At 40.0% G+C, this 26,891-nt stretch overlaps 1 protein-coding gene across 3 annotated transcripts in view; it reads left to right on the top strand.

The window, feature by feature from the left end:
* The window catches only part of LOC126419014 (uncharacterized), a 474,218-nt gene that overhangs the window by 387,500 nt on the left and 59,827 nt on the right, over nucleotides 1-26,891 (top strand). For all 3 annotated transcript variants that reach the window (XM_050086069.1, XM_050086068.1, XM_050086070.1), the window contains 3 exons: nucleotides 2,123-2,359; nucleotides 7,697-7,858; nucleotides 10,892-11,018. In XM_050086069.1, the coding sequence (XP_049942026.1) occupies nucleotides 2,123-2,359; nucleotides 7,697-7,858; nucleotides 10,892-11,018 (526 nt within the window). The remainder of the gene's footprint in view (nucleotides 1-2,122; nucleotides 2,360-7,696; nucleotides 7,859-10,891; nucleotides 11,019-26,891) is intronic.

Genomic DNA, 26,891 nt, shown 5'->3' with positions numbered 1-26,891 from the left:
CATAAGATATTTTGTAATCTGTAAAGTAAGTTCAATAAAAGTGAAGTGTTATTGAAGAATGTTATTTAAATGCGCTGTATACAGGAAAAATGCTGCATCCAACAAATTAGATGTAGCAGTGGAATAAATAAACTACAAATTGTCCAGACTTTAAAAGAAAGTAAAACAAACGCTATTATGGATTTATCATGATTTATAATAAATAGCAGATTTTATTTGCACCTATTGAATTATTAACAGGAAATCATTAATAAGATATCAAGAAAGAAGGGCTATAATTAATTTTTGCACATTCCTTTCCAAGAATTGTGTTTTATTATAATTTTACTTTCTATTTCCTCGCTTTGAGTGCAGCAAACTCATTGATAATGTTGTTGAAGTCAAATTTAGCAGCTGTGTCATATTCCAGCAACAAGGTAGCTGAATTTGACAGTCCACTTCACCTACACTTGACTATAAGTAGTTTTTTTTATCATCTTTAGTTTGCTGAAAGTACATTGTAATTGTCACAAATATCCTCAAAGTTATTTCAGTGTTTGCATAAGCACCCTTAAACCATACATAAAACACAGAAAATTCAATGTATCCAAATGGCAATCTGTTTTAGTGCTCTTCATCAGCTCTTTCTTCTGGAATTTGAAAGCAGCTATTTTGTTAATTAGCTCTGGTGTATAGATGTTTCTTTTGTATTTGGCTACATAATCTGCTGTATATGTCTCAAAATAAGATACATAGCTCTCATTGAATGCTTTTCTGGTAAGAGATTAAAGTGAAATGAAATGTTATACGTCAGATCTGTTTGCCATTTCAATTATTATTCTATCAAATTTTTTGAAGCAGCGTAACTTAAACAGTTCCTCTCCAGTCCTCAATTGGCTGAAATCGGCAAAAATAGGAATCCTTCCATTGAATAGCATATTATTTACTTTAACATCTGGTATCCAACTTTTGAGAGCCAACAATGCTGTAGCGAGACACCAGCCGAAACTCCATTGTTGAAATGAGATAGCTATGTAGGCAGCAGCTGTATGAATTACGTGCACTGTTGACATATAACCAAAGTGATGCACATTCGGTCCTACAGTCCAACCCCCTGCCCTCCACCCCTACTGCCATCAATCAACGGGAAATGTTGCAGACACCAAATGGTCCCATCTCTCAGTAGTATTTCATATTCGGGAGCAGTGTTGTTAAAACTTGAATATTCTTACATTGATTTTAAAACGAATGGTTAAATATGCTCTTTATAATTTATTAAATACGGAAGAGAAGCTAGAAATGAAACAATTAGGCACAGATCGACCAGTCAACCATCTACAGTATTACACACACACACACACACACACACACACACACACACACACACACACACACACAATTTGAGATCACTTCTGTATGTACTTTATTATTAGCTAAGTATTTCTTGGATTAAGCCTATATTTATAAATTTATAATTACAACATTTATTATTTTTCTAGTGTTTTTTTAAGTAGGAAGACATAAATGAAGGTTATATAACAAACAGTTAAGAGCAGTTCTGATACAACATTGACTTTATTGTGAGCCCCATCAATGAAAACGAGCACCAGCCACCACTGAGAAAGAAGTATACTGATAAGTAGAAAAACTGAACCATTTGCCAGTAGAATTATATGTACCACATCATTGTAGGCATTGGCAAAGTCTTAGAACGTTCCAAGAGGATAACTTTTCTTGTTCACCTCTGTCAGTTCAGAAATCCTTACAGAGGCAAACTGAGAGGCTGTTTGCATGATATACTTAAAAAAAATTAGTGTTTTGTACTTTAGTGCGCCTTTTCAAATTTTTTAATATACTAGTAGTAGTCAGATAAACATATAGTTCACTTACATATCTGCTGCAAAGACTGAGAGAGTGCTGGGAGAGTATCATTGATATTCACCTTCAACTAGCCATAGAGGTGTGTGTGTGTGTTTGTGTGTTGGCGCGCGCGCGCGCGCAATGAAACCTATTTGTAGTGATGAATAGTATTTACTTTCAGAAACAGAGATGAATGTGTGATTAGTATACTGTTATAATTTTATTTCTCTAAGGCTGCTCTATTCATTAGAATGACTAATTAATGAACGTTGTCATATTTTAGGATGATGTGCTACATCCTGGTGGTATGGTGGCTACTTTATTAGATCTGCTTGAAGATGAACTGAGTGACACACCAGAAAAGGAGCAAATTTTCGCGCCAAACTCAAAATCAAAGAAACAAAAATATGTGGACCTTCCAAAATCTAAACGCTTTCAACGTATTTTTATGCTGCTGGACTGTATCATTGACGTGTTAGCGAGTGACCTCGGACGATGGATGCAGCGGCACTGTCTTTCGGTTAGTGGATGTTTGAAGTTTTGTTGGATTTTTAAGGTTTACACCATTCTTGTTGGCTCATTAAAGTTACACCATTATTTTACTGCATCAACCTAACTTCTTCAAATGCTCACCATTCATACTCTGTGAGAAACCTGCAATGTATTTGAAGGTAAATGTCAACTTGTCTATAATACACTCCTGGAAATGGAAAAAAGAACACATTGACACTGGTGTGTCAGACCCACCATACTTGCTCCGGACACTGCGAGAGGGCTGTACAAGCAATGATCACACGCACGGCACAGTGGACACACCAGGAACCGCGGTGTTGGCCGTCGAATGGCGCTAGCTGCGCAGCATTAGTGCACCGCCGCCGTCAGTGTCAGCCAGTTTGCCGTGGCATACGGAGCTCCATCGCAGTCTTTAACACTGGTAGCATGCCGCGACAGCGTGGACGTGAACCGTATGTGCAGTTGACGGACTTTGAGCGAGGGCGTATAGTGGGCATGCGGGAGGCCGGGTGGACGTACCGCCGAATTGCTCAACACGTGGGGCGTGAGGTCTCCACAGTACATCGATGTTGTCGCCAGTGGTCGGCGGAAGGTGCACGTGCCCATCGACCTGGGACCGGACCGCAGCGACTCACGGATGCACGCCAAGACCGTAGGATCCTACGCAGTGCCGTAGGCGACCGCACCGCCACTTCCCAGCAAATTAGGGACACTGTTGCTCCTGGGGTATCAGCAAGGACCATTCGCAACCGTCTCCATGAAGCTGGGCTACGGTCCCGCACACCGTTAGGCCGTCTTCCGCTCACGCCCCAACATCGTGCAGCCCGCCTCCAGTGGTGTCGCGACAGGCGTGAATGGAGGGACGAATGGAGACGTGTCGTCTTCAGCGATGAGAGTCGCTTCTGCCTTGGTGCCAATGATGGTCGTATGCGTGTTTGGCGCCGTGCAGGTGAGCGCCACAATCAGGACTGCATACGACCGAGGCACACAGGGCCAACACCCGGCATCATGGTGTGGGGAGCGATCTCCTACACTGGCCGTACACCACTGGTGATCGTCGAGGGGACACTGAATAGTGCACGGTACATCCAAACCGTCATCGAACCCATCGTTCTACCATTCCTAGACCGGCAAGGGAACTTGCTGTTCCAACAGGACAATGCACGTCTGCATGTATCCCGTGCCACCCAACGTGCTCTAGAAGCTGTAAGTCAACTACCCTGGCCAGCAAGATCTCCGGATCTGTCCCCCATTGAGCATGTTTGGGACTGGATAAAGCGTCGTCTCACGCTGTCTGCACGTCCAGCACGAACGCTGGTCCAACTGAGGCGCCAGGTGGAAATGGCATGGCAAGCCGTTCCACAGGACTACATCCAGCATCTCTACGATCGTCTCCATGGGAGAATAGCAGCCTGCATTGCTGCGAAAGGTGGATATACACTGTATTAGTGCCGACATTGTGCATGCTCTGTTGCCTGTGTCTATGTGCCTGTGGTTCTGTCAGTGTGATCATGTGATGTATCTGACCCCAGGAATGTGTCAATAAAGTTTCCCCTTCCTGGGACAATGAATTCACGGTGTTCTTATTTCAATTTCCAGGAGTGTAGATCTGTGTAAGACAGTGAAAGTGTGACCCTGGGACAGCCTCAGAAATTTTGATCAAGACATTTGAAGTGGAAAGATTTCCAATGACAACAAGTTGCACAAATAAAGTGTTTCAATAGAAAATCGGCAAAACACCAGAACTACGGAACACCATTAGCATAGAAAGAAGAAGAAGAATCGATGTTGCCATTCATCAGTGTTGCTAATCTAAAAAAAGTCTTGAAATATTCCGAAGAGGCAGTGTGACAAGATTTATTGACTAGTTTCTGGTTTATAAAATGAAATAAGATTCAGAGGTGACAACTTGTTGATAATCAGAATGTGTGAAGTAAATATAAAAACAAGGGATTCTCAAATCATGCAAAGGACGTGTGTGGTTGTGAAGCCACTAATATGAGGAAAGTTGTGGTGTCATTACATGTTAGTCAGGTACCCGATTTAACATAAGGTAATTTAAAGAATAAAACTGTTTTGTCTTTACTTTCATGATAAACTAGGTATTCTAAACACACTAAACTCACTAATCCAGGCCTCCTGGTAATCTGGCCTCAAATCACTCAAGCAGAAATGATGCATACAGTAATGAATTCTAATGTACAACAGTGTTGTTGGTTAATCACAAAATTAAACAATGCTATACATGTTCAAAATTGTGGCTTTCTTTGTAGTTCAGTATCATGACTTCTAAAATGAAACACATTTTGCTAGATCTCAAGCAGGAACACGAAATTAGAAATAAGTTGTACTGAGGGTTCTTCTGGGAATACCATTGCTGCTGAGTACGTTGTTGGACTAGCAACTATTTATGACCAGGCTTTTAACAGATAAAACAGAAAAAGAGATAATCAAAACCGTACAGGGAAGTTATGAAGAAACTGATGAAGACAAGGACGTGGAAGGAGAGAAGAAGAAAAGGATATCTTGTACTGCTTGTGTTGAAGCTGCAGATACCTTCATGGAGTACGTTATATAAAAATCAGAAACTGTAGTTCTGATGTAATGCTTGTAAAGCTGTCATGTAATAAAGCATATTGCCATTGTAGATCATTGTGACAACAAAAAATTTGGGACGTGTTTCATAGTGAGTGATACAACTGTTCATATACACACTCAAGGACTAGGTTTTCCATAAAAATGAATGTCTCTTTGAATTTAATGAAATGTAATCCCTATGTGTTCACACTAAATTAAGACACTCTCAATAATCCAACACATCAACTAATTTGGCATGCATATTTGCAAGGAATGGCCGAATTAATGAGAGTCTGATGTGCTTACTTTTGACTGTTATCTGCAGGAAGAATTTCATTTTTGACTGTTATCTGCAGGAAGAATTTCGTTTCACTTGGATTCAGGTCTATCCAACACATCTCATCTTTCTGGTGTTACTTGACGTACTCCACTTTAATTTTGATGTTGTGCACAGCCAAGGACATGCTACTAATGAGAAGTTCAGTTTGGAATTTGGTGTACATTGATAGAAATTTTAAGTGGGAAAGGAAAATGAATTGAGAGGAAAACACATTTCGGAGATTTCTAAGCCACTCAGTTCAACTAGTTAGGAACTTGTGTTACTGCAACTGTTGTGCATAAATAGATCGCATGTTTTCATGCAATAATGCCATGTGCAGTTGTGTTCTGTGGTACCACTCTTCAAAAAAGAAAAGTTTCATTGTTCACATGTGAATGTTTTTTGGACATCTAGTTTAGGAGTTGTTCACTTCTTGCGAAAGTTGTTGTGAATATTCCGTTTCAATTCAGAGGGATAAATTATGCCAGTTATTGTAGTATTATAAGATATCATGAACATCATTATTGTTCATCAACTCAGGATAGAGAGAATAACCACACTACTTAAATATTGGATTTCGTAAAAAATGTGATTAAAGGTAAAATGGTAATGGCAAAGCCCTGAGTGGAATATAAACAATCAAAACGGAAAGTCTCCTAAAATTGAGAATAGGGTGTCAATTAACACTTTTATTAACACTTAATTTGAAAAGACTTTGAGCAAACTTTTCTGAGGCTTCAATTGAAAAAGGAAACAAAAATCTTCTGAATATCCAACAAAAAGTTAAGTTCTTGAAGCTTCCAGGTCCAAAGAACTAAATTTGTTATTTCCTAGCAGGAAACTCACATCATCTGGTGAGGAGTGGGGATAAGAAAAGTAACTACTCTGGCACGTAATATGTCCTGCCTTGCTAAAGTGTGTGTCTGCATTGGATATGAAAATTTATCCAAGTTCACTACTGGAAACTTCTCCAAGTCCAAAAGTGCCGTGCTGAGCATGAGCCATCCCCAGAAGCGTAACATCGAAGGCAGATGGCGATAGGAGGGGTGACTTTGGAGATGAACATCAGTCTTTAGTGGATGGACGAACTGCCAGTTGCAGCCAGAGTCTGGTCTTAAATCCTGGCCATGCGGATGACTAAAACTTTCTTACTGAATGCTTCCCTTGTTGGGACTGATCAATGCACACCACTGGCTAGTGCATGTGCTGATTGGCAGCTTGATGTGGCAACTGGTATGGCACCCCAATGGCCCACCAGCCAACGTCCTGTTGTTGCACTCTGAAAGTTGGCTGCTGGTAATGTGTGTGAGTTTAAATGTTGCAGCCCACGGCCTATCGGCTTTTGGCACTTAGCACAGGCCACGCCACACTACAAAGGAGTAAAGCTATCCATTCACCGTTTAGTTGAGATATTCATCGTCAGGAATATAAACACGATTGAGAACATTTCTGATGTTTTTGACAATGTTTTAACTAATAAAACAGACATACAGTTACACTATGGGTTTTTAAAGTTTATTCAAAAGGTTTGCATTAGCCAGTTAAAATTCTATCTAAGTGTGAATTTGTCATTACATTAGTTGAGATTCAAAGAATTCAGTAATTACTATTATTTGGGTGCGATTAAAGTATTATTGATTGTGGGAGAGAGTTAAGAGAACTTTCAAATTATCTTAAAAATTGATTTTACTCGAGTAACTATATGAAGTGGAAGACTAGCAATTGCCAACCAGCCTCAGAAGAATGGTCCTGGGTCTGTGGTTGACTATTTCATTGTATAATGTTATAAACTTGCATAAACAGTGAATTTTTCAATCCTATTGAGAGCAACTGTAGCAGACTTCAGCATTCGTCTGACTTTCAGTAGTTCAGTATTGTTGTAATACATAACTTCCTCATGCTATGTTTATTGTTCATCTTGTGTGCACAGTGTCCACTAATAATTTTTTTCTATAAACACTCCAAGGGCAGAATTATTTGTTTACCTAATCCTGCATTTACCATATTTGGAACTGTTTCTTCATTTTGGTTCATACTTTCCCACAGGAAACCCCTATTCATTTGCTTCTTCCTTCTCCCCTATACATCTAGCTTTCTATTCGCATTTCACCAACCACACACCTGATCTGTAACTACTCCTGTTCTTTATGTGATCCCCTCCCTTTCTCCACCTTTCATCACTCATTGTTCTATCTCATAATAACGTTCCAACTGACACTACTTAAATCACTTAAGTGCTGGAGACTTCCTCTGGTGTTTATCTGTCACTAACAGCACTACAAATGGCACGCCTTCATGGAAAAGATGAGTATAGTAATGTTATTTTAGTTGTAATGGCATTGTATTAGATTACGCATGAAGCAGTTGCAGTAGATCAGAGGCACTTATCACATGTTCCAGATTTTCTCTAAGGAGAGGAAGCTGTAACTAGAAATATTTCTTTCGCAGGTGGACAGAGCTTTATGGCCAGAACGACCTCTAGCTGAGTCAGCACTGAGACAATGGGGTACTGGTATTCCAACAAAGAGCGACATAAAGTTGTTATTTCGTGTCTGCCTGCAGTTGGGGGATCCAGGCAAGTTGTCTTACTGCAAGAGTGATAGCCTTCTAGTAAGTTGTTTTTCTATGCTGTAGTTGTGATGCTACTGTCAAATTATGTTTCCTCTTTAAAACTGTGTATACTATCAAAAACTGGATAATGTTCTGCAACATAACTCAGAATTAGTAATTTTTTTAGATGGTCCAAGCTGTCAGATAAAATGTCAGGGCCATTCTTGTAGCATAAAAATTACAAAGTATTTTATGCAATAGTTGTAGACAAAATTTATGACATTTGTCAGTTGAAGGAATAGATTATCACTTCCAGAAATACCTTCAGCAGGGGAGTAGGTAGTTGTCCAAGGGAATAGACAAGGCAGTATTTGATTTGACAGGAAATTGTTAATTTCTCTCATACCCCTACAAAACCTCTTTATTTGATTCTCACTATTTAAATAATAGTCATTTTATACCTCCTGCAAATTAGCCATCATTGGTAGGTGACATGATATTTGTGAAGCAAATCATCGATAGCAAGTTACGTGGTGCAATTTCCATGTCAAATGAAAAAAACTTTGTCTGCACTCTTTCAACATGTGTGATAAAACCCAATTTTCTTTCATTGTTTTCATATTATAGAAATCAGTTTTTGGTTATTAGAGCTGGAATTGTATGGCTCTCCTCAACTGTGTTGCAGTTAATATATGATCTTCGATCTTATGTCAATAATTATTGAAACTTGACTGATTTATAGAAAGTATAATAATCTAAATTTAAAGTCATATCACGTATGATGGAAAACACCACAGTTTAACTCACATGAAAGGAATTTGAATACCTTTCTTTAAGGAACTGGTTACATAAATCTGTGGTTGTGTCCTTGTGCTGCACAGATTATGATAATTGGGGCACTGGATTCACATCCAAGATGTGGGGATTGAATTCTTAATTTGACCTTCTAAAGTTAGGTTTTGTATGGGTTCCCAAAACAGCTTAAGGTAAATGCTGACACAGTCCTTTTCAAAGGGGAATGGCATACATTTCTTCCTCAATTTAAGCTGGTGCTCATTCTCTAATGATACCATTGTCATTCAGCTACTTGTCTCCTAATTCCCCTTCTTTTTCACAAGTACTATACATTGACATAAGAGAGGTCAGCATATGAACTGTTGTTAAACTGCAATTGTTTATTACCTAAGACCCTTACTGGTTTTTTACATCTTTCTTGGCCAAAGTGAATGTAGAACGCAACAGTGTAATTACCTGCAGCTTGTTGACTTCCTCTTCCATTGGCACCACATCCTGTGTGGTACTTGACCTCCTCAGTAATTTTAAGGGATTCCTCTCTGGAATTCACCATGGACCTCCAGTTGTGGCAACTGGATTCACTGGAATAACATCTAGAATCTCACATATGAGATTGAAGACCCAATTCTCAAACTACTCATTGATCAACAGGCTTGAAATTTAGTACAAACTTCAATGTGGAATGCTTTTAATAGTTTCCACAAGAAAACTGCATTCCGAAATCTGGCTGAAAACCCAAAGAGATTCTGGTCGTAAGTAAAGTACACCAGTGGCAATACACAATCAGTACCTTCACTGCGTGATAACAATGGTGGTGATAGTACCACTAAAGCAGGGTTACTACACACAGTTTTCCGAAGTTCGTTCACTTAAAAATACAACATAAAAGGCATCAGAAGATCAAAGCCAATTGGAAAAATATTTAGACAAGATATCTGTGTGATGCAGAAAGTAGTAGTTGACGCTAAACCATGAAAAGTATGAAATCATCCACATGAGTACTATAAGGAATCTGCTAAATTTTGGTTACATAGTAAAGCACACAAATCTAATGGCTGTCAATTCAACTAAGTACTTATGGATTACAATCACAAATAACTTTAACTGGAATGATCACACAGATAATATTGTGAGGATAGCAAACCAAAGACTGCGATTTATTGGCAAGAAACTTAGAATATGCTTCATGTCTACTAAAGAGACGGCTTACACTGTGCATATTGCTGTGCTGTGTGAGATCCACATACGTTAAGTTTGACAGAGGACATTGAAAAAGTCCAAAGAAGGGGAGCACGTTTTGTATTATGGCAAAACAGAGGATAGGGTGCCACCGATATGATAACACAAACTGGGATGGGTATCATTACAACAAAGGTGTTTTTCATGCTGATAGGATCTTCTCACGAAATTTCAATCATCGGGCTTCTCCTTAGGGTGTGAAAATACATTGTTGCATGTTGCACCCACTTGAGAAATGTTCATCGTGAGATATATCAGAGCTTGCACAGAATTATTTAAGTGTTCATTTTTCTATTTATTTGAGAGTGGAGTGATAGAGAAACAGCTTGTTGAAGGTGATGGGTTGTAGCCTCTGCCAGGCAATTAATTGTGAATTATAAAATAATCGTGTAGATGTAGAGATTGCCTTTTCCAAACAATTACACATTTGCTTTGCAGCCCAGCTCCCAAAAGTTTGTACACAACAGTACCAGGGGCACACAGTAATGTTTTGTCATGTCTACTGCTGGAAGCAATTCTTTCATTTCTACCATAAAGATTGCTTACTGTGAAAAATTAATGGCTCTTCATCACAGTTGATAGAGATATTTCATATTTTATAGTGAAAATGTGCACAGTTCTTACATAACTGAATCATCAATACGAAAAAATCCGTCTCTCATTTACCCATTTAGTCTCTGTAGGGTGTATAGGATTTCAACTCTGACTGTGTATAATCTGGCCACTTCTCTTGCTAATTTACTATTTGGGTATGTTTTTAATTACCTTCAGAAATAAAGTTCATTATTCTCTCTCTCTCTCTCTCTCTCTCTCTCTCTCTCTCTCTCTCTCTGTGTGTGTGTGTGTGTGTGTGTGTGTGTGTGTGTGTGTGTGTGTGTGTGTGTGTGTGTGTGCGCGCGCGCGCGCGCGCGCGCGGCGCGCGCGCGCGCGCGCGGCGCGCGCGCGCGCGCATACTTCGTTTGGATTGAAAAAGAAATTTTTCAGCCTTAATAACATTTGCATTATTTATATCCAACAAGCATTTTCTTTTCTGTACCACAGTTGTCTTTAATGTTTCAGAAACTGATGCATATAGCCGCTGAAGTATTTCGAATCAGTGAAGATAATCCAAAAATGCAATATCCACATTTTGGAGCTGAGTGTGAATTCTTTGCTGACCAGTTGTTTCTGCAAATGGAGGAGTATGGTGAGTGATGTGCTTTTAGGTTTATAATTGTAAATTTCATAAATTACCCAAAACACAGATGGCTGGTTATAAACACAGTTTAACTGCTCTTTGTTGTGTCAGTGTAGTTCTAATTTATAAAATTTAGTGACACTCAATTTTCAATGATAAATAGCATTGTTCTTATTGTACATCGTCATTGATGATAAAACATTTTGTGTAAGTTTGATGATGATGGTGGTGGTGGTGGTGGTGATGAACAACAACAACATTGTTTGAAAATATGGAAGAGCTGAATAGTCTGATTTATCAATCAGACATTGAGTTACAAGGAAACCAGTTTCCCTTTCACACAGAGAGAGCATTCTGTGGAACAGCAGAAATTCTGACATTGATGAAAACACTCATAAACAGAGATTTTCTTTAGCAGAAGCTGCTACATCATGATAGCAGCATTACTGCAGAAAAGGTGGTATTACTAGAGAATGAGAATAGTCTTGTGTACTGACAAATTTATGAAAAAGCTGTACATCCTCAGCTTAAAAGGGTTATGACATGCAGATATTTACTAGATCTTACCCTGTTTCACGTGGAGTAAGGTTCACTATAAGTTTGCTAGGTGGCATACTTCACTGTTGGCTGGCAGGGAAGAGACACAACTAGCTCATATGCCAAACTTTCTAAGGATGTAATAGGTAGCAGGATCGTTTTACTGTGTGGATGGCAACGCATGCAAGTCAGCCCATCTGCAGTCTTTCTCCAACTATTTTAATCCTACACACTCTGTCATGCAGGTACTCTCTTCATTAAATCGCCACTACCAGGGTGGTGAGTGTGCTACAGAGAATTGCATGAATCTCTTTGTGGAAATGATGAGGCCACTGACCAACAATTAAAGGTATACATTAAAGTAAAAAGTGCACTCTCATTCTGTTACATTAAGTTAGTGCATAAGTTCGTAGGGTTTTGCATGTTGATATTCCAATTGCTATGGGTTTATATATCAATGGCAATTTTTATTTGTTCTTCCCTGTTGCTATTTTAGTTTACATTTTCTCATTTGGAGATAGTGAGTGGAACTGTGGACGCTTGAAAATTGAATACCAAGTGGAGAAATCGAAGTTCAATACAGGGATGACAACAGTGGAGGCAGCCAGAAACATTTGCGCCAAATATGAGGATAATGCTGTTGGATAGAGCACTGCAAGAAACTCTCTGCATTCAGGAAGATCTTTGGGGGTTTGATGAAGATCATTTAAACACATTAATTCGCAATGATCCACATCAGTATACTCGAGAACTGGCAAATGTGATGAACTGTGATCATTCCACTATTGTGCAAAATTTGCATGCAATGGAAAGGTTCAAAAGTCAGTTGTATGTCTACTGCATGTTCCAAGTCAAAATAACATAAATGAGAGGGTGACCATATGTGTATCTCTGCTTGCTCATCGCAGTTGGCTCATGAACAACGCTGACCATTCCTATCCTATACTATTACTGGTAACAAGAAGTGGTGTATTTATGCTAACATAAGTAAAACAAAGGGATGGTTGAGTCCAAACAAAGCAGCAAATCCTGCAAAAGATATGTTATGCATCTGGAGGAACAGTGAAAGTGTGGTGTATTGTGAATTGCTTCCTCGATGCGTAACCCTCACTTCTGACGTTTACTGTCAATGACTGAGGCTTCTAACAGATGCAGTCCTAGAATGCCAACCAGCAAGATGCTTGAAGTGATGTTAATCCATTATAACCCCCACCTGCATTCAGCTAGACGGGTGGGGGGGGGGGGGGGGGGGGGAGCTAGCTATACAGGAGTTGGGTTCGGAAGTCATTCGACACCCACCTTATTCACCTGATCTTCTGCCCTCAGATTTTCATCTTTCCTGCTCCGTGTTCCAAAGCCTTCAAAGAACTTTCTTTGTGGATGAAAATGTTTCCTGAAAATGGTTCAGAGTGTTCTTTGCCTCAAAACCACATGATTTCTACAGTCACAGAATTGAAAACTTACCCCAGCTTTGGCAGACTGTTGTAAATAGCGATGGAGAATAAAATGACTAAAGTCTCCATTATGTGTATCTGTTGTGTTTATTAACTTCATGGAAAAATGTTACAGACTCGTGCACCTACCTAATATTTACAGAAACCTTATAATACAAACATTCATTCAAATTGTGTACACGTGTATTGTTATCATCTTGAAAAATATTATCACTCTTATTTTCACTTAGACATTACTCTACAAGCTCTGCAATCTCTTCCTCAGAAAGAACTGTGCATGAAGAACTAGCCATTTAGTGCTATCTAATTGGAACGTAATAATTACAACATTTTTCTCAACACAATTGCTACATATGACACAGAGTTAAGACAGGCTTCTCTAGATGCAGTACTGTGCAGTGTTGATGCCTAGTACAGTCAGCTTCAAGAAAAAAGCATGTGAAAGCTAAAATAAAAAAAAAAAAGCTTAAATGAGGCTCAACATCAGAGTGGAAAATAAAATTTGCCATGTCAAGAACAACTTGCTGTTAGAGTGGAAAGGATTAAAGAATTTATTGGGTAATAAAATTTGGTTGTTGCGCATCTCATAGTGTCATTTATCAGCTTCATGATGAAGTGTCTTATGTTTTCATTAATGTTCATAGTTATTGTGGTATTTCGAGGTTAAGTATCTTTACTGCAAGAATTTTGAATAGTCTGCAATGAAAAATTGAGGTTGCAATGTTTTTGCTTTTGGTGCCTCTTAGGTCATACATTGCAGTAGAAAAAATATAGCTAACATATTTAATTATTCTGTAAACTTGGGAGGCGAAGAGAATGCGTTGTATCTAACGCACTCAGTTTTGATCATGCACACCAGCAATAAAATGTATCCTTGTAAACTTTGCTGTGTTGTGACAAGAAGTAATAAAGTGTAACATGGCAACAAGAGAAGTTAGGTGTTCCTCAAGACTCATCACTAAAGACATTTTTCTGAAGGAAAAAGGAGTAAGATGATGACATTTTTCTGAAGGAAAAAAAAGGAGTAAGATGTGTGGGGAAAATAAATTGAGAGTTCTGTTGAAATTTTGGGGGGAATCCTATGCCCCGGTGTATTTTTAATAATAAATGACTGGCCAAAGGGTTTTATTTTTAAATCTTAATGATCTGAGAAATGTGAAAAAAGCAATATCAGAATCCTGCCAACTACCCATCAGGATGTAAACTGAATATTAACATATTTGAGGAATTAAAAGATACTTGAGATGAAAAAGTACAGTCCTACGGTCTTTGTAGTGATACAAAGTAAAAGATTTTATACTATGTTGTGCGAATTGTTCTGATATTTCTTACAGGGGACTGACATGTGAGACATAGAAACTAGTATTAGAAAACAGTTAACACTAGCTTTCAAGCTCATACTCTTTTTCTTATAAGAGAACACACATTCACACACAAGTGGTTGTTTATGTGGATGTGTGTACTCTTGCTTAAAAAAAAAAAAAAAAAGAGCAAGTGCTCGTAAGCCGGTTTATGTGTTTCTGTATGCCAGGCATCAGTCCTCTATAGGTCAGTGGTTGCCTTTCCCTTGCTTCACGATTCTTTCTGTACAGGAATTTCCATTCTAGTTTTGTGTATTACTCAGATAATTAAGATATAGAAATCAGATCCTTTGGTCAGTTTTAATCCCAATCCATCATTATAAAAATACACTTGAGTGTAGCGTTCCGCCAAAATTTCTAGGTAAGTAGTGATTTGCTGTCCCCAAACTTCTTACTTTCAGGGTTCTGACTAATAACTAACTTCTGTTGTTCCCATGTAAAAAATTTGAAACAGAAACCTGGAACAGTGTATTATTAAACTAGCATCTAAGGGCAAGACAGCTCAGTAGGTTAGGAAAAAGTGTGTTCTCGATATAAAAATAAGTGTAATTTCTTTACTTTGTTGTTCCAAAACACACAGCAATCCTCATTTTACCAGCTATTGATGGCCCTGAAAAATTATTTTATTGAAAAAATCTGTAGTTACTTGAATATTGCAGTAAATCAGGAAGGTTAGCATATTAGCCATATGGAAAAAGTATCTCCTCTTTGTGTGCTATTACTTGCAAAATCTCACTTCAATACCTCAAACTGTTAATGAGATGTGAGGGATGTTTTAAATATTTCATTCTGGCTTTATACTTGGTGTGCACCATTGGAACTGAGTGTTTTGCATACAATCTTTTCTTGAGACTCCAGACAGACAGTGATGATCTACCAAGTTTAAATAATAATTCAATATGTTAGCTACATTTTGTATGCAGCAGTGTATTACCTTACAGGCACCAATCACAGACTCGTAGCAACTCCTGTTTTTCTTTGCAAACTATTTTAATTTCTTGCAGTAAGTCACTTCATCTTGAAATATCACAATAAATATGACTGTTACCAGAAAGACAGCAGAACTACTAAAGTGTGCATAAAATTGTTTAATCTTGTGGGTTAACCAGTTGTCTCAAAGTGTTCCCACTTTGCAAGCTGTGAAGCCAGATGCCAAAGAGGACTCATAATTGGACAGCTCAGGTTGCATTCAAAGGACTGTACAAGAAAACCAGCATTTGAGCTACAATGGGAAACAAATGAAGCTCTGTGCAGGGGAGCTGGCTAAGAGATGACAGAGACTGCTGGGGAACCGTCACTTGAGGCGCCAAGTAAGCGTACAGTGAATCTTACTCTGTATGACTCGGGCTTTAGACACTAGTCGTTTAAAGGAAATGGGAGGCTGTTACACAAGCGAAGTGGGTAAATTTATTGACAAACTAAAGACAAGATTCAAGAGACTGCAGTACTGGAGGTGATTTTCAACACATCTGTCCTCCAAGTTATATTAATTCATATTATATATACTTTAAGCTTCAGAGGATGAAGTGGACAGAGCATGAGGGGCGGAAGAGATTGACAGAAAGAGAGATGGGAAGGAAGAGATTAACAGAGAGATGGGGAGAAGAGATGGACAGGCAGGCAGGGAGGTTAGGAATAGATGGACAGAGACAGGGAGGAGGAGGAGGAGGAGGAGGAGGAGCAGCAGGGGGTGGAGGAAATGCAGTAGGAGGAGGAGATATGAGCAAAATATGTGCTGTACACATACACATACACACATGAAGCTGCGGGTAAAAGGCTAGCGAATAATAAATCATTTGAATGCTGTTAAGCAGTAAAATGGCTTCAGTTGCCTTTTGTTTCTTTGAGCTGGAAGTTTTGCAGTAGCCTCAATTTTATCTGTATCAGCAAAATTCCATTTTGTGAAATAAGGAGTGCTAAAAATTTAACCAGTTTATTCTAAATTTACAATTCCTCCTTCCCTTAATAATCCGAAATGTTCTTCCCAAGTTTCTCAAGTAATTAAAATGTCATCAACATATACAGTTAATAATTGACACACAAAGTAAATTTCAAAGAAATTTCATGAATCAAACAAAATCCATTGCTCTAATAAATTGTGCAACAGAAACAATAAACTTGGCAACAGAAACATTTAATCCAAATGGTACTATACAATACTGGTATTATCTACTTCCATATAAGAATGCGATATTGTTTTTTGGATGTATGGTTGAGTGGTACCTGATGCAACCCTGAAGGAAGCTACTACCAAAGGATTGTTACAGCCACTGTTACTCCATTTTACCACCCCTCCCCCTCCACGCTTATGAATTTCTGTCTCAGCTGCTTCCCTTATTGCAAAGGGGATCCCATACATACAGTTTGTGATGAACAGTTTAAACCACAAATTGTAATTATACTGATGGTGCGAGGGCGCGCGCGCGCGCACACACACACACACACACACACACACACACACACACAAAGACAAAGACAAAGAAAGGGAATTATCTGTATCAGATGGAAATTGGTAGATGTGCTGTACATATGCAGACAAACAAATCATTAAAATTTCAGAAAAATTGGATGATTTATTCGAGAGATACAGCTTCAGGAATTGAGAAAGTCTGTAAACCATGGTCCATCTGTGGCCCTTATGCAAGCAGTTATTCGGTTTGGCGTTGATTGATAGAGTTGTTGGATGTCCTCCTGAGGGATATCGTGCCAATTTCTGTCCAATTAGCGCTTTAGACTGTCACTCCTGGTTGTCGGGCTGTATAACAAACGAGTCAGGTTGGTATCCCACCACTGTCCAGTGCGTCTCCAGAGACTTCTTTGACTTTGAGTCTCAGTGACTGTAGTAGAATTGTCTTCAGTAATGAATACTGCTTCGACTGAGCCCCAATGACTAGTGAAGACATGTCTGGAGACACCTCAGACAATAGTGAGATACCAACCTGACTGTAGCCTGCCATACGACACCACAGCCTGGAGTGATGATTGAGGGCGTCATTTTGTTTTATAGTGGGACTCCTTTCATCGTCATCCGTGACACCTATACAGCACAGCTTTATGACGTTTTGTTGCCCTTCATGCAAAGCTGTGCTGGCCACGCATTTCAGCAAGATAATGCCTGCCCGTACATGGCGAGAATTCAGACTGCTTGTCTTTGTGCTTGCTAAACCCTACTTTGGCCAGCAAGGTCGCCAGATCTCTTTGCCCATTGAGAATGTTCGGAGCATTATAGGCAGAGCCCTCCAACCAGCTCAGGGTTTTGATGATCTAATGCGCCAGTTGACAGAATTTAACACGATATCTCTCAGGACATCGAATAACTCCTAGCAATCGATACCAAACCAAATAACTGCATCCATAAGGGCCAGAAGTGGACCAACATGTTATTGACTTTCTCAAATAGTGAAGCTCTTTCTTCTTGAATAAATGAGCTATTTTTTCAACAATATAAGGAATAGGATAGATTGATACTCACCATAAAGATGAAAAGATGAGTTGCAGACAGGGACAACGAAAAGACTGTTACACTTGCAGCTATCCGCCAAAGCCATTCTTAGCGAAGAAAACATGCACGCATGTTTACACAAGCAAGCACACCTCATGCAGCCAGTCTGAACTGCTGGTGGCAGCGGCAGAGTGTACGTGAGGTGTATTAACTTGTGTGTGTGTGTGTGTGGTGTGTGTGTGTGTGTTGTGTGTGCTCTTTGTGGAGGAAGGCTTTGGCTGATAGATGCTTGTAAAACAGTCTTTTCATTATGTCTGTCTACAAATCAACTGGTCTTCTTTACAGTGGTGTCCGCAGCTAGTGGTCTAGTGGGTTAGCGTGCTGCCTCCGGATCACGGGGCCCCGGGTTCGTTTCCCAGCCGGATTGGGGATTTTTTTCTGCATGGGGACTGGGTGTTTGTGTTGTCCTCATCATTTCATCATCATCATCATAATTTGTGACAGGGGCTAGATTGGACTGTGTAAAAATTGAGACTTTGTACGGGCACTGATGACCACGCACTTGAGCACCCTACAAACCAAACATCATCATCATTACTGTGAGGAGCAATTTATTGTATACCTTATATTGTTGCTGTTGTTCCAACGTGGAGTTTCCATTGTTTGATTTCATCTATTTGAACTGAAAATGTAATCACTTTTTTGTTTGTGTGTTTGTGCATCTACTGATTTCTCTCCCTGTCTTATAATTCCTTTGCAGTTTTGTGAATACAATTAAGACTTAAAGCATCTTCCAATTTACTGTTTACCAGTTCTTTAAACCTTTGATTGTCTGGTTGATCTAAAGACATTTCCTCAGAAAAAATATTGGTCTTCATCATTACATGTTACTCACCAGGGTGTATACGACCCAGGACAACCGGGAAATCCGGGAAAAACCGAGGAATTTTTTCATCCGGGAGATAACTGGGAATTCCAGGAATTTTTCATTATTTTTAGCTTTCAGTTAAATTTTTGTAATTTTGACTGGTAAATATTGATTCTGTAGCAAAGAATGTTAATGTATCCTGCAACTGGAGGATGATATTGCAGCAATAAAATAGGAACGAGAGGAGAAAAAAAAAATAAATAAATAAATAAAACTTTAGTGGCAAGGGAAATGCGCCATTTGCAACAACAAAACACGGTGCACGCACAAGCGTCTGCAAACGGCATGAGTATGTCAAAGGCCTTAAGACGAAGACTATGTAATACTTCATAGCAGTAACCTGCATTCTATGAGTGTGACGTCACAACGGTTTACATTAGGTTCGTTTGACCAGTTGCCAGCTGGCTCTTGTGCATGCCCAGTTGACTCGTGTATGAGCAATACCTTCTCCCGCTTCCCGCTACTTGAAGTGTGGCTGTTGACTATATCGGCAGTAAGGCTCAAGCAGCCAGATGCTAACGAGAAAAATTTTTCTCGTGCGCCGTAGCTGCCAGATTCGCGCATGCGCAGAGTTCTCTGAGTTGTAGTTGGGAGGGGGTTAGTCTCCACCTGACCCCTGTTTGCATTAAGTGATTTCGCTATTTCATTTTTGTTTACAGCTCCCACGACAAATGAAAACAAAACAGATTTCTGCAGCCGGGAGCTATCCATTGAATTATAATACATTCACATAATTATGGAGGGCAAAAATATATTATTAGTTTAAGTTTTCTGATTTTATTTCCAAATTGTTAGCAGTCAAGCATTAATCGCCTTGCCGAACAATGAAGTTATTTTTGTCAGTTTGCTAAAGAAATTTGGCTTTATTAATCTTTCCGCTGAAGCAATCAATTTATTTGAAACGAAGTGTTTTGTTCCACAGTATTGGCTAGTTCCAATTGTTCGTTGAATTTCAAGTGCACGTTTTCATCTTCTGTCATGTATGTCATTATGCCATAATAAAAAACCAAATATGACATAGTACAGTACTGGTACTCCAAGAAAATTTACATTCCAAAAACCACACTGAAAAGCTTAATGTCACATGGGATCTACTTCACTGTGAATCTCGAAAAAACCAATGTGCTCTTCAAGCCGATTTATGCATTTCAGTATGGTTTACGAAATTCCAATGCTCTTGGAGTATCCTCTGATGTTCTGTTTCTTTTTTGGCATAATGTAAGCTCCCTTAGTGCTTTATACATACGAACATGCGGGCTTCCTACACCACTGCAGCTGCGCACACGCAATAAGGTGTGTTTTCTGGCACTCTCTGGCAACTGCTAAATCGAATCTATTTCTAACAGTCTCGGGATAGTATTGCGAATATGGTTTGAGAAGCATTACTTGCACAGTAAATTTCTTTTTACACAAGATGAATTACGTTAACTGTGAGGAAGTGGGATGAATTTCTTAAATCACAGAGCGTTTAAAATGGAACACTTTGACAGGGTGTATACAGCCCGGGAGATCCGGGAAAAACGTGGGAATTTTTTCATCCAGGAAAAGCCCGGGAATTTTTTAGAATTCCGGGATTTTTCATTGTTTTAGATTTCAGTTAAAGTTTTGTAGGTTTGACGTGTAAGATCTGATACGCTTGCAAAGAGCTTTAGTCCACTACTGCTGAATAATACTGCAGTAATGAAACATAAATCAGAGAATAACACCAAAATATAAGTTTCGTTGCATAGAAATGGGTAATTTACACAATGCACAGACCAGTTTGCCGACACCGAAAAGTGTCAAAGGCTTTAGGTCGAAGATTATGCAGTACATCCGTAACAACTAACGTGCATTCGATGTTCATGACGTCACAATTGTTTACATTTCTAACAGATCACCAAAAATTAATACGAATAGTGGCTTGAGATACATTACTTACAAAGTAAATTTCCACGCAAGATGATTTACGTTACGTGTGAGAATGTACAGTGAATTTCTTAAATCACAGGGCGTTATAACTCTCATTCAAAACGGAACACTTGAGCCATTTGAAAAATGTCGGGCCCAGAAGGTAAGTCATTTATGCCACTATTTAAAATTTTACTGGCACATTTGTATTTAGCTTCAAGTTAGTTTTCATATTTAATATTGTTCTTTCATAGATAAAAAATTATGCAATCAATGGCAAAAAGTGTAATTGACCTTCAAAAAAACGTGCATAATATGTTACTGAGCAATGTCACAAGTCTCTTCGTGCCAGAACACCTCGACTTTTCTACGCAACTGATAATCATTTTGGCACGATTTTAATTACCAAATTAGAGCCTGTTAGTAGGCCTACGGACTTCCTATCATTGTAGGACAAATAACAGTGGATGCCAATAGACGATGCAATTCTCATACATACACATCTACGTACGAGTTAACCGGTGTAGAAACGCACTTTGCTGATTTGAGCGAGCTCGGCCTACCTTCATAACGTACGTGCCGCGGCCTGTTTTTCTCGTAGGCCTCGTGCTCTGAATAACTGCCGTCATTCGCTAGCGAGATAACTTGACATGAGCTATGACTGGCTGACAAAAGTGCATTGCTCAACGCAATCTCTATTTTAGAGTTTTGGAAGCTACCGTGCTGTAATTTGTGGAATTTGTGTATATACTTTCGCAATACGAAAATAAATTCTGTGCATATTGTCTCGCATCAAACAACTTTCCAAACACATGATTTTTCCTGGATTTCATTTCCTAAAGTGCTTGGACGTCCTCCGCCGGTATAAGACCTTTACGATTCAAAGGACTGATAGGTTTTACAGCTCTGAGGGAAAGCATTCTGTTACTTAACACGGATGTATTTTCACCCGCTTTATACATAATTTCATCCGGGAGAAATTGTGTTTTTAACTGGGAAATCCGGGATTTTTTTTTGTCCACGTAGACACCCTGCTTTGAGGACCAGCCACGTAGAAGAATTTCGAGCCCAGAAGTCCAGATATTTATAATATTATTCTAAATTTACTGGCACATTTGTGTGATGTATCTTAAAGTATAACACATGCAAAATAGATCAATATTACATGTGAAAGCGTAGCTTTTCTTGTAGCTATACTATGTATGTTAATGTAAACCATTAACTTTTCCTCTTTGTGTATTCACACTACGTAACAGTGACCTTGCTATTGACTGACTACATCACGTGTCCTATGCTCTAAATATCTGCTGTCATTGGCTGGCGACATCACTTGGCATGAGATATGACTGGCTTACAAAAGGACATCGCAATCTCGATTTCAATGCTCCAGAAACTAACTTGCTGTGTTTGGTGCAATTCGAATTTATACTTTCGTAATACGAAAATATGCAGCGTATATGTTGCTGCGCATCAGAGGTCTTTCCAAAACTTCTTTCCTATTTTTTTCATCAAAAGTCTCTCCGAAACTAATAAGGCAAACAATAGCATGGAACTTCCTGAGCACATTAAGGCAGGTTTCCTCCACCTAAACAAGTGGCTTTATGTATCCAACCCAATTCAATGTTTCAAATGCCAGCGCTTTGGGCTTACTACTTTTTGGTGTCATGGAGAAGATACTTGTGGCAAATTCAGTAAGGCTGCCCACAAAGGTGTCCTTTGTTTGTCTCCATTGATGTGTGTGAATTGCTCTGGAGCTCACCGTATCTGGAGTTGGGACTGCAGCATGTATCTGGAAGAACAGAAGATACAAAATCTTAAGACTACGAAACACTGCCTCCTTTGCTTCAGTTGTTAAACAACCAGAGCAGAAAGCTGATGCTGCTACACAAACAGAGGTTGCTATTGTCAGCAATAGTACCTGCATTTGTCCATGAAGTTGTGCTGCTGCAGTCATTTTGAAGCCTGTCCTTTGCCCCAGAACTTCAGAAAAAGCTGTTGTTGCTGGCATTGGGTAGCTCCGCACCCTTCCAAAGGTTCAATCTGGTACAACATCGAGTGCTGCCACAACCACAGCCACGGTTGTAGCTGCAAAGCCCACACAGCATAAAAAATCAAAGGCAAAACATCCACCCCATATGGATTTGGGAAATAAACAGACCAGTGATGGCAACATCATGCCCTCTGATGTCTCTCTTGATTCTTCTTTGGAGGCGATGGATGTTGATGTTGAACTTAGGCAATCATCTTGCCCCAGGAATGAGCCTCCACTCATGGTAGGCTGCCTTCCATGGCAGAATGTCAGGATGAAAGGGCTACCCCTGTAATAGAAGCCTCCCATCCTCCAGTGGAATATTAATGGGTTCAGGACACGTGTGGAGGAACTCAAGCTCCTAGAAAAGGAATTGCTTGTGTCTGCAAGAAACATTTTGAAGCATCTGATGCCCGTGTCTGTGGGGGTATACACTCTCATCACATGGGTGTCCTTACTGGGGAAAGGGCCAAGGGAGCGGTTGTCCTGTTTGTAAATAATACATACCACTTGTCTATTCTTCTTCTGGCTATTGGCCTGCAAACAGTTGCAATTGAAATTCGTGCTCATCAGAGGATTACTGTTTGCTCGCTGTATTTACCTCTGCTAGATGCAGTAGATTCTGAGCCTCTAACAGATCTTAGGGATAAGTGCCCTGACCATTTCTCTTCCTGGGAGACTTCAGTGCCCATCAGGTCTTGTGGACTTCAACCTTTACTTGCCCTCAGGGTCATATTTTGAAGAGCCTCCTGATATCTTGGGCTGTGCATGCTAAACAATGGTGTGCCCACTCGTTTCTGTGCTGCTACTGAGTCATTCCCAGCCATTGACCTATCTCTCTGCTCTCCAGCCCTAACAGACTGTGTTCAGTCTGGTGACCTCTTCCCATTCCACATTGACCTTCTGGATGGAAGATTGCTTGACTAGATTCCACCAAAATGGATGGTCAGCAGAGCTAACCGGATGCTGTTCAGCGAGATGGTTGTGTTCAAACACCACGACAGCCTCCAGGGATGGGTGGACCACATCACACAAGTGATCCATCATGCTGCTGACATATACATCCTAAAGTCCAGGACAGGCATTTAGCTCTAAGCTGGTTTAAATGCCGCACAACAGCAAACAGCCTCACAGGATTTAGTCGTGGACACCAAGGTTCAGCGTATAATTAAAGAGGGCAAGAGGAGATCATGGCAGGAGTTCCTGGTCTCCATCGACCGTACCACTTGTTCTACAAAAGTATGGGAAGCCATCTGTAGGATTTCCGGTAAACTCTTTTGTTTACCAATAGCAGCAATGTTGAGACAGGCATGCCTCGAGACAGCATCTGAGGACATTGATCAGACACTGATAGAACATTTTTGAAAACCTAAAGTCACTGTAGTCGAGAATCCGACGTTTTTTTGCTGCCATGTGATTGTAGAGAGGAAAAGTTGGACTTCAGATGAAACAATTCTGAGTCTTACAACTACCCTTTCTGCATGTGGGAGCTGGAATCACCGATGTCAGAGACTCATGGTAATGCACTCGCTCATGAGACCAGAACTGGTACTGCGTGCTTAGACATTTGCCAACAGTATCAAAGGAAATTCTCCTTGAATGTTTTAATCCTATATGTCAATCAGGTCACATCCCCAACTCATGAAGAGAGGCTATTCTGATACCTTTCCTCAAACCAGGAGAGGACCGCACATGTTCCGGTAGTAATTATTGGAGTATTTCCTTAACAAGCCTTGTAGGAAAGACCCTAGAGTGAATGCTGAACCATTGTCTGGTCTGGTTGTTAGAGCTCAGGCAACTCCTTACCTGCTCTCGATGTGGATTTTGGAGATTCAGCCCACTGTAGCAGCCTGACCCTGCTAGAGGCAGCTATTCAGCAGAGTTTCCTATGTAAACATCACTGTGTTGGCATATTCTTTGAGATCAATAAGGCATACAGTACTACCTGGAGACACAGTATACTCCCACAATTGCATCAATGAGGTTTTCTTGGCCAACTCCCCGTCTTCATAGAGCCTTTTGTCTCCGTGGTTATTGAGGACCAAACTTAGTAGTACACAGTCAGATCATTTTGAGCAGCAGAATGGTGTCCCTCAGGGCAGTGTTTAAGTGTCACCCTCTTCACCATAGCAATAACATTATCAGATGTATGGTAAGGAGTCCTGTACAGTGCTCCTTATTTGTGGACAATTTTGCTGTTTTCCTTTCCTCCTCCAGCGTTGCAACAGTGACCCGTCAGTTGCAACTTACAGTGCAGAGATTATTGAAGAGGACTGCAAAGACTAGTTTTCTGTTTTCTGCAGATAAGTGTGTTTCTTATTTTTAATTCACCTGACTTGCATATGAGGGACACCATTCTACATTTTAGAGAGAGGTGAGGTTCCTGGGCTGCATTCTTTATTCCAAATTGTCATGGTTGCCACACCTGAGAGCCAGGACCTTGAAGGCTCTGAGCATTGTAAAGTGACTTGGCCAGAGGTCTTGGGGTGCAGACAGGGTGAGTCCACTCCAGTTTCATAGGGCTTTCGTGCATTCACAGTTACACTACAGATTCACAGTGTATGGATTGGCAAGGCCTTCTTATTTGATGATCATTAATGCTGCCCACCACGAGGGGATTTGGCTTGCCACCGGCGCTTAAAGAACCAGCCCCATATCCAGTCTCTGTGCCGGCAGGCATGTAAATTTCTTGCAGATTTGAATTCATGTGCTTACCATACTGTTGTTCATCCCCCTCTGGAACATGTTTTCATTCATTGTCTATGAACAACGAGGCCATTTGGGATCCATGTGCAGCATGTGCTGGAGTCACTTGGTGTGGAGCATGTACAACCCCAAGTCCTGAGTTTTAACTGTCTGCCACCCTGGTTACTTCAGAGGCCCAGTGTCATTTTAGATTTAGTGCGGTACAGGAGAGGTAGCAGTACTCCTTCTGTGTTTAATGTGACATTTTCTGATATTTTATTCAAGCCTCGCAACTGTGTAGCAGTCTTTAGAAATGGGTTGTTGGTCTGTTGGTTGCTCTGTCGTTTCCCTGGATCATGTTGTCAAGGTCCAACTGCCCCAAGAATTTACTGTCTTCGATGCAGAGTTATAAGCAATCTTGCGAGCACTGGTGCAGATGAGACATTCTTCCAGTGCTAAATTTGTTTTCTGTTCAGATTTTCTGAGTGCCCTTCACTCTCTGCAATGCTTGTATCCAGCAGATAATGTAATCCAGAATATCCAGGACGCCCTCACCCGTCTACAATGTCTGGGGAAGGAAGTGTCTTCCTGCTGGGCACTAGGGCACATGGGTATTGTGGGAAATGAAAGGATGGATCTAGCAGCCAAGGAAGCGTGTCGTGATCCTCATTTATTTCAGTGTGCCATGGCATTGTTTGCTGGCATGTGTCTGTGTCTGTGGGAAGATGAGTAGCTGTAAGTGACAGACAGTAAGCTCCATCTAGTAAATCCCAATTGCGGCCGTCGCGTACCTCGTTCCAGCCACATCGATGGGACGAGGTCCTCCTTACTCATGTTCGCATAGGCCACAGCTATAGCCCGCTTCATGTAAGAAGGCAGTTCTGTGCATAGAGGCAGAGTGATAGGGAGGCGTGGAGGGAATGAGGTTTGCGCATGCGTGGTGGCAGAGAGCAGGCAGACCAAGAATCGTGTTCATTCGCCCTAGGTACATTGTATTATTCATTCAAATGTATGAGAGAATAACACACTGTAAAACTAATTTCGATCATTCGTCTACATGAGAGAAACCTTACTTTTGAGTCTTGAGGTTGTGTCCACTGTTCCACAGCAATTCCCTGTGTGATGTCAGAAGGTGAGAACTGCTGATACAGTTTTGTGAAGATGTCAAGAACAATTTTTCTCAAAACGACGTTAGTCTAATGAAAAGATCATCGAAAATAGTTGCCGTTTATTGCGATTTGAACTGTATTGTAAGTAAGAATGTAATACTTAACAGAACAAACTTCAAACTCAAACTGAAATCATTATATTTCTTTGAAAACTGCTTAAATTCCATATAATTTTTAAAATGTGAGTAATGCGCATATGTGGGTGTGTTTTACTGCTGTTCAATGTAAATTGCTAGTGTAAAAAGGAATTACTGGTAGCAAAGACTCCTTGGGCAACATGTTGAACATTATAGTCTGAATGCTTCACAGCTTACATATTCCTAATCAATAAAAGCTAAGAAGTTCTCATGCACAGTGTATTCAATTGATATGTTGACAGAAACATTT

Source organism: Schistocerca serialis, chromosome 9, assembly GCF_023864345.2.
Source record: "Schistocerca serialis cubense isolate TAMUIC-IGC-003099 chromosome 9, iqSchSeri2.2, whole genome shotgun sequence".
NCBI lineage: Eukaryota > Metazoa > Arthropoda > Insecta > Orthoptera > Acrididae > Schistocerca > Schistocerca serialis.
Note: the sequence above shows the minus strand (reverse complement) of the source record. Positions and strands in the feature narration are given on the sequence as shown.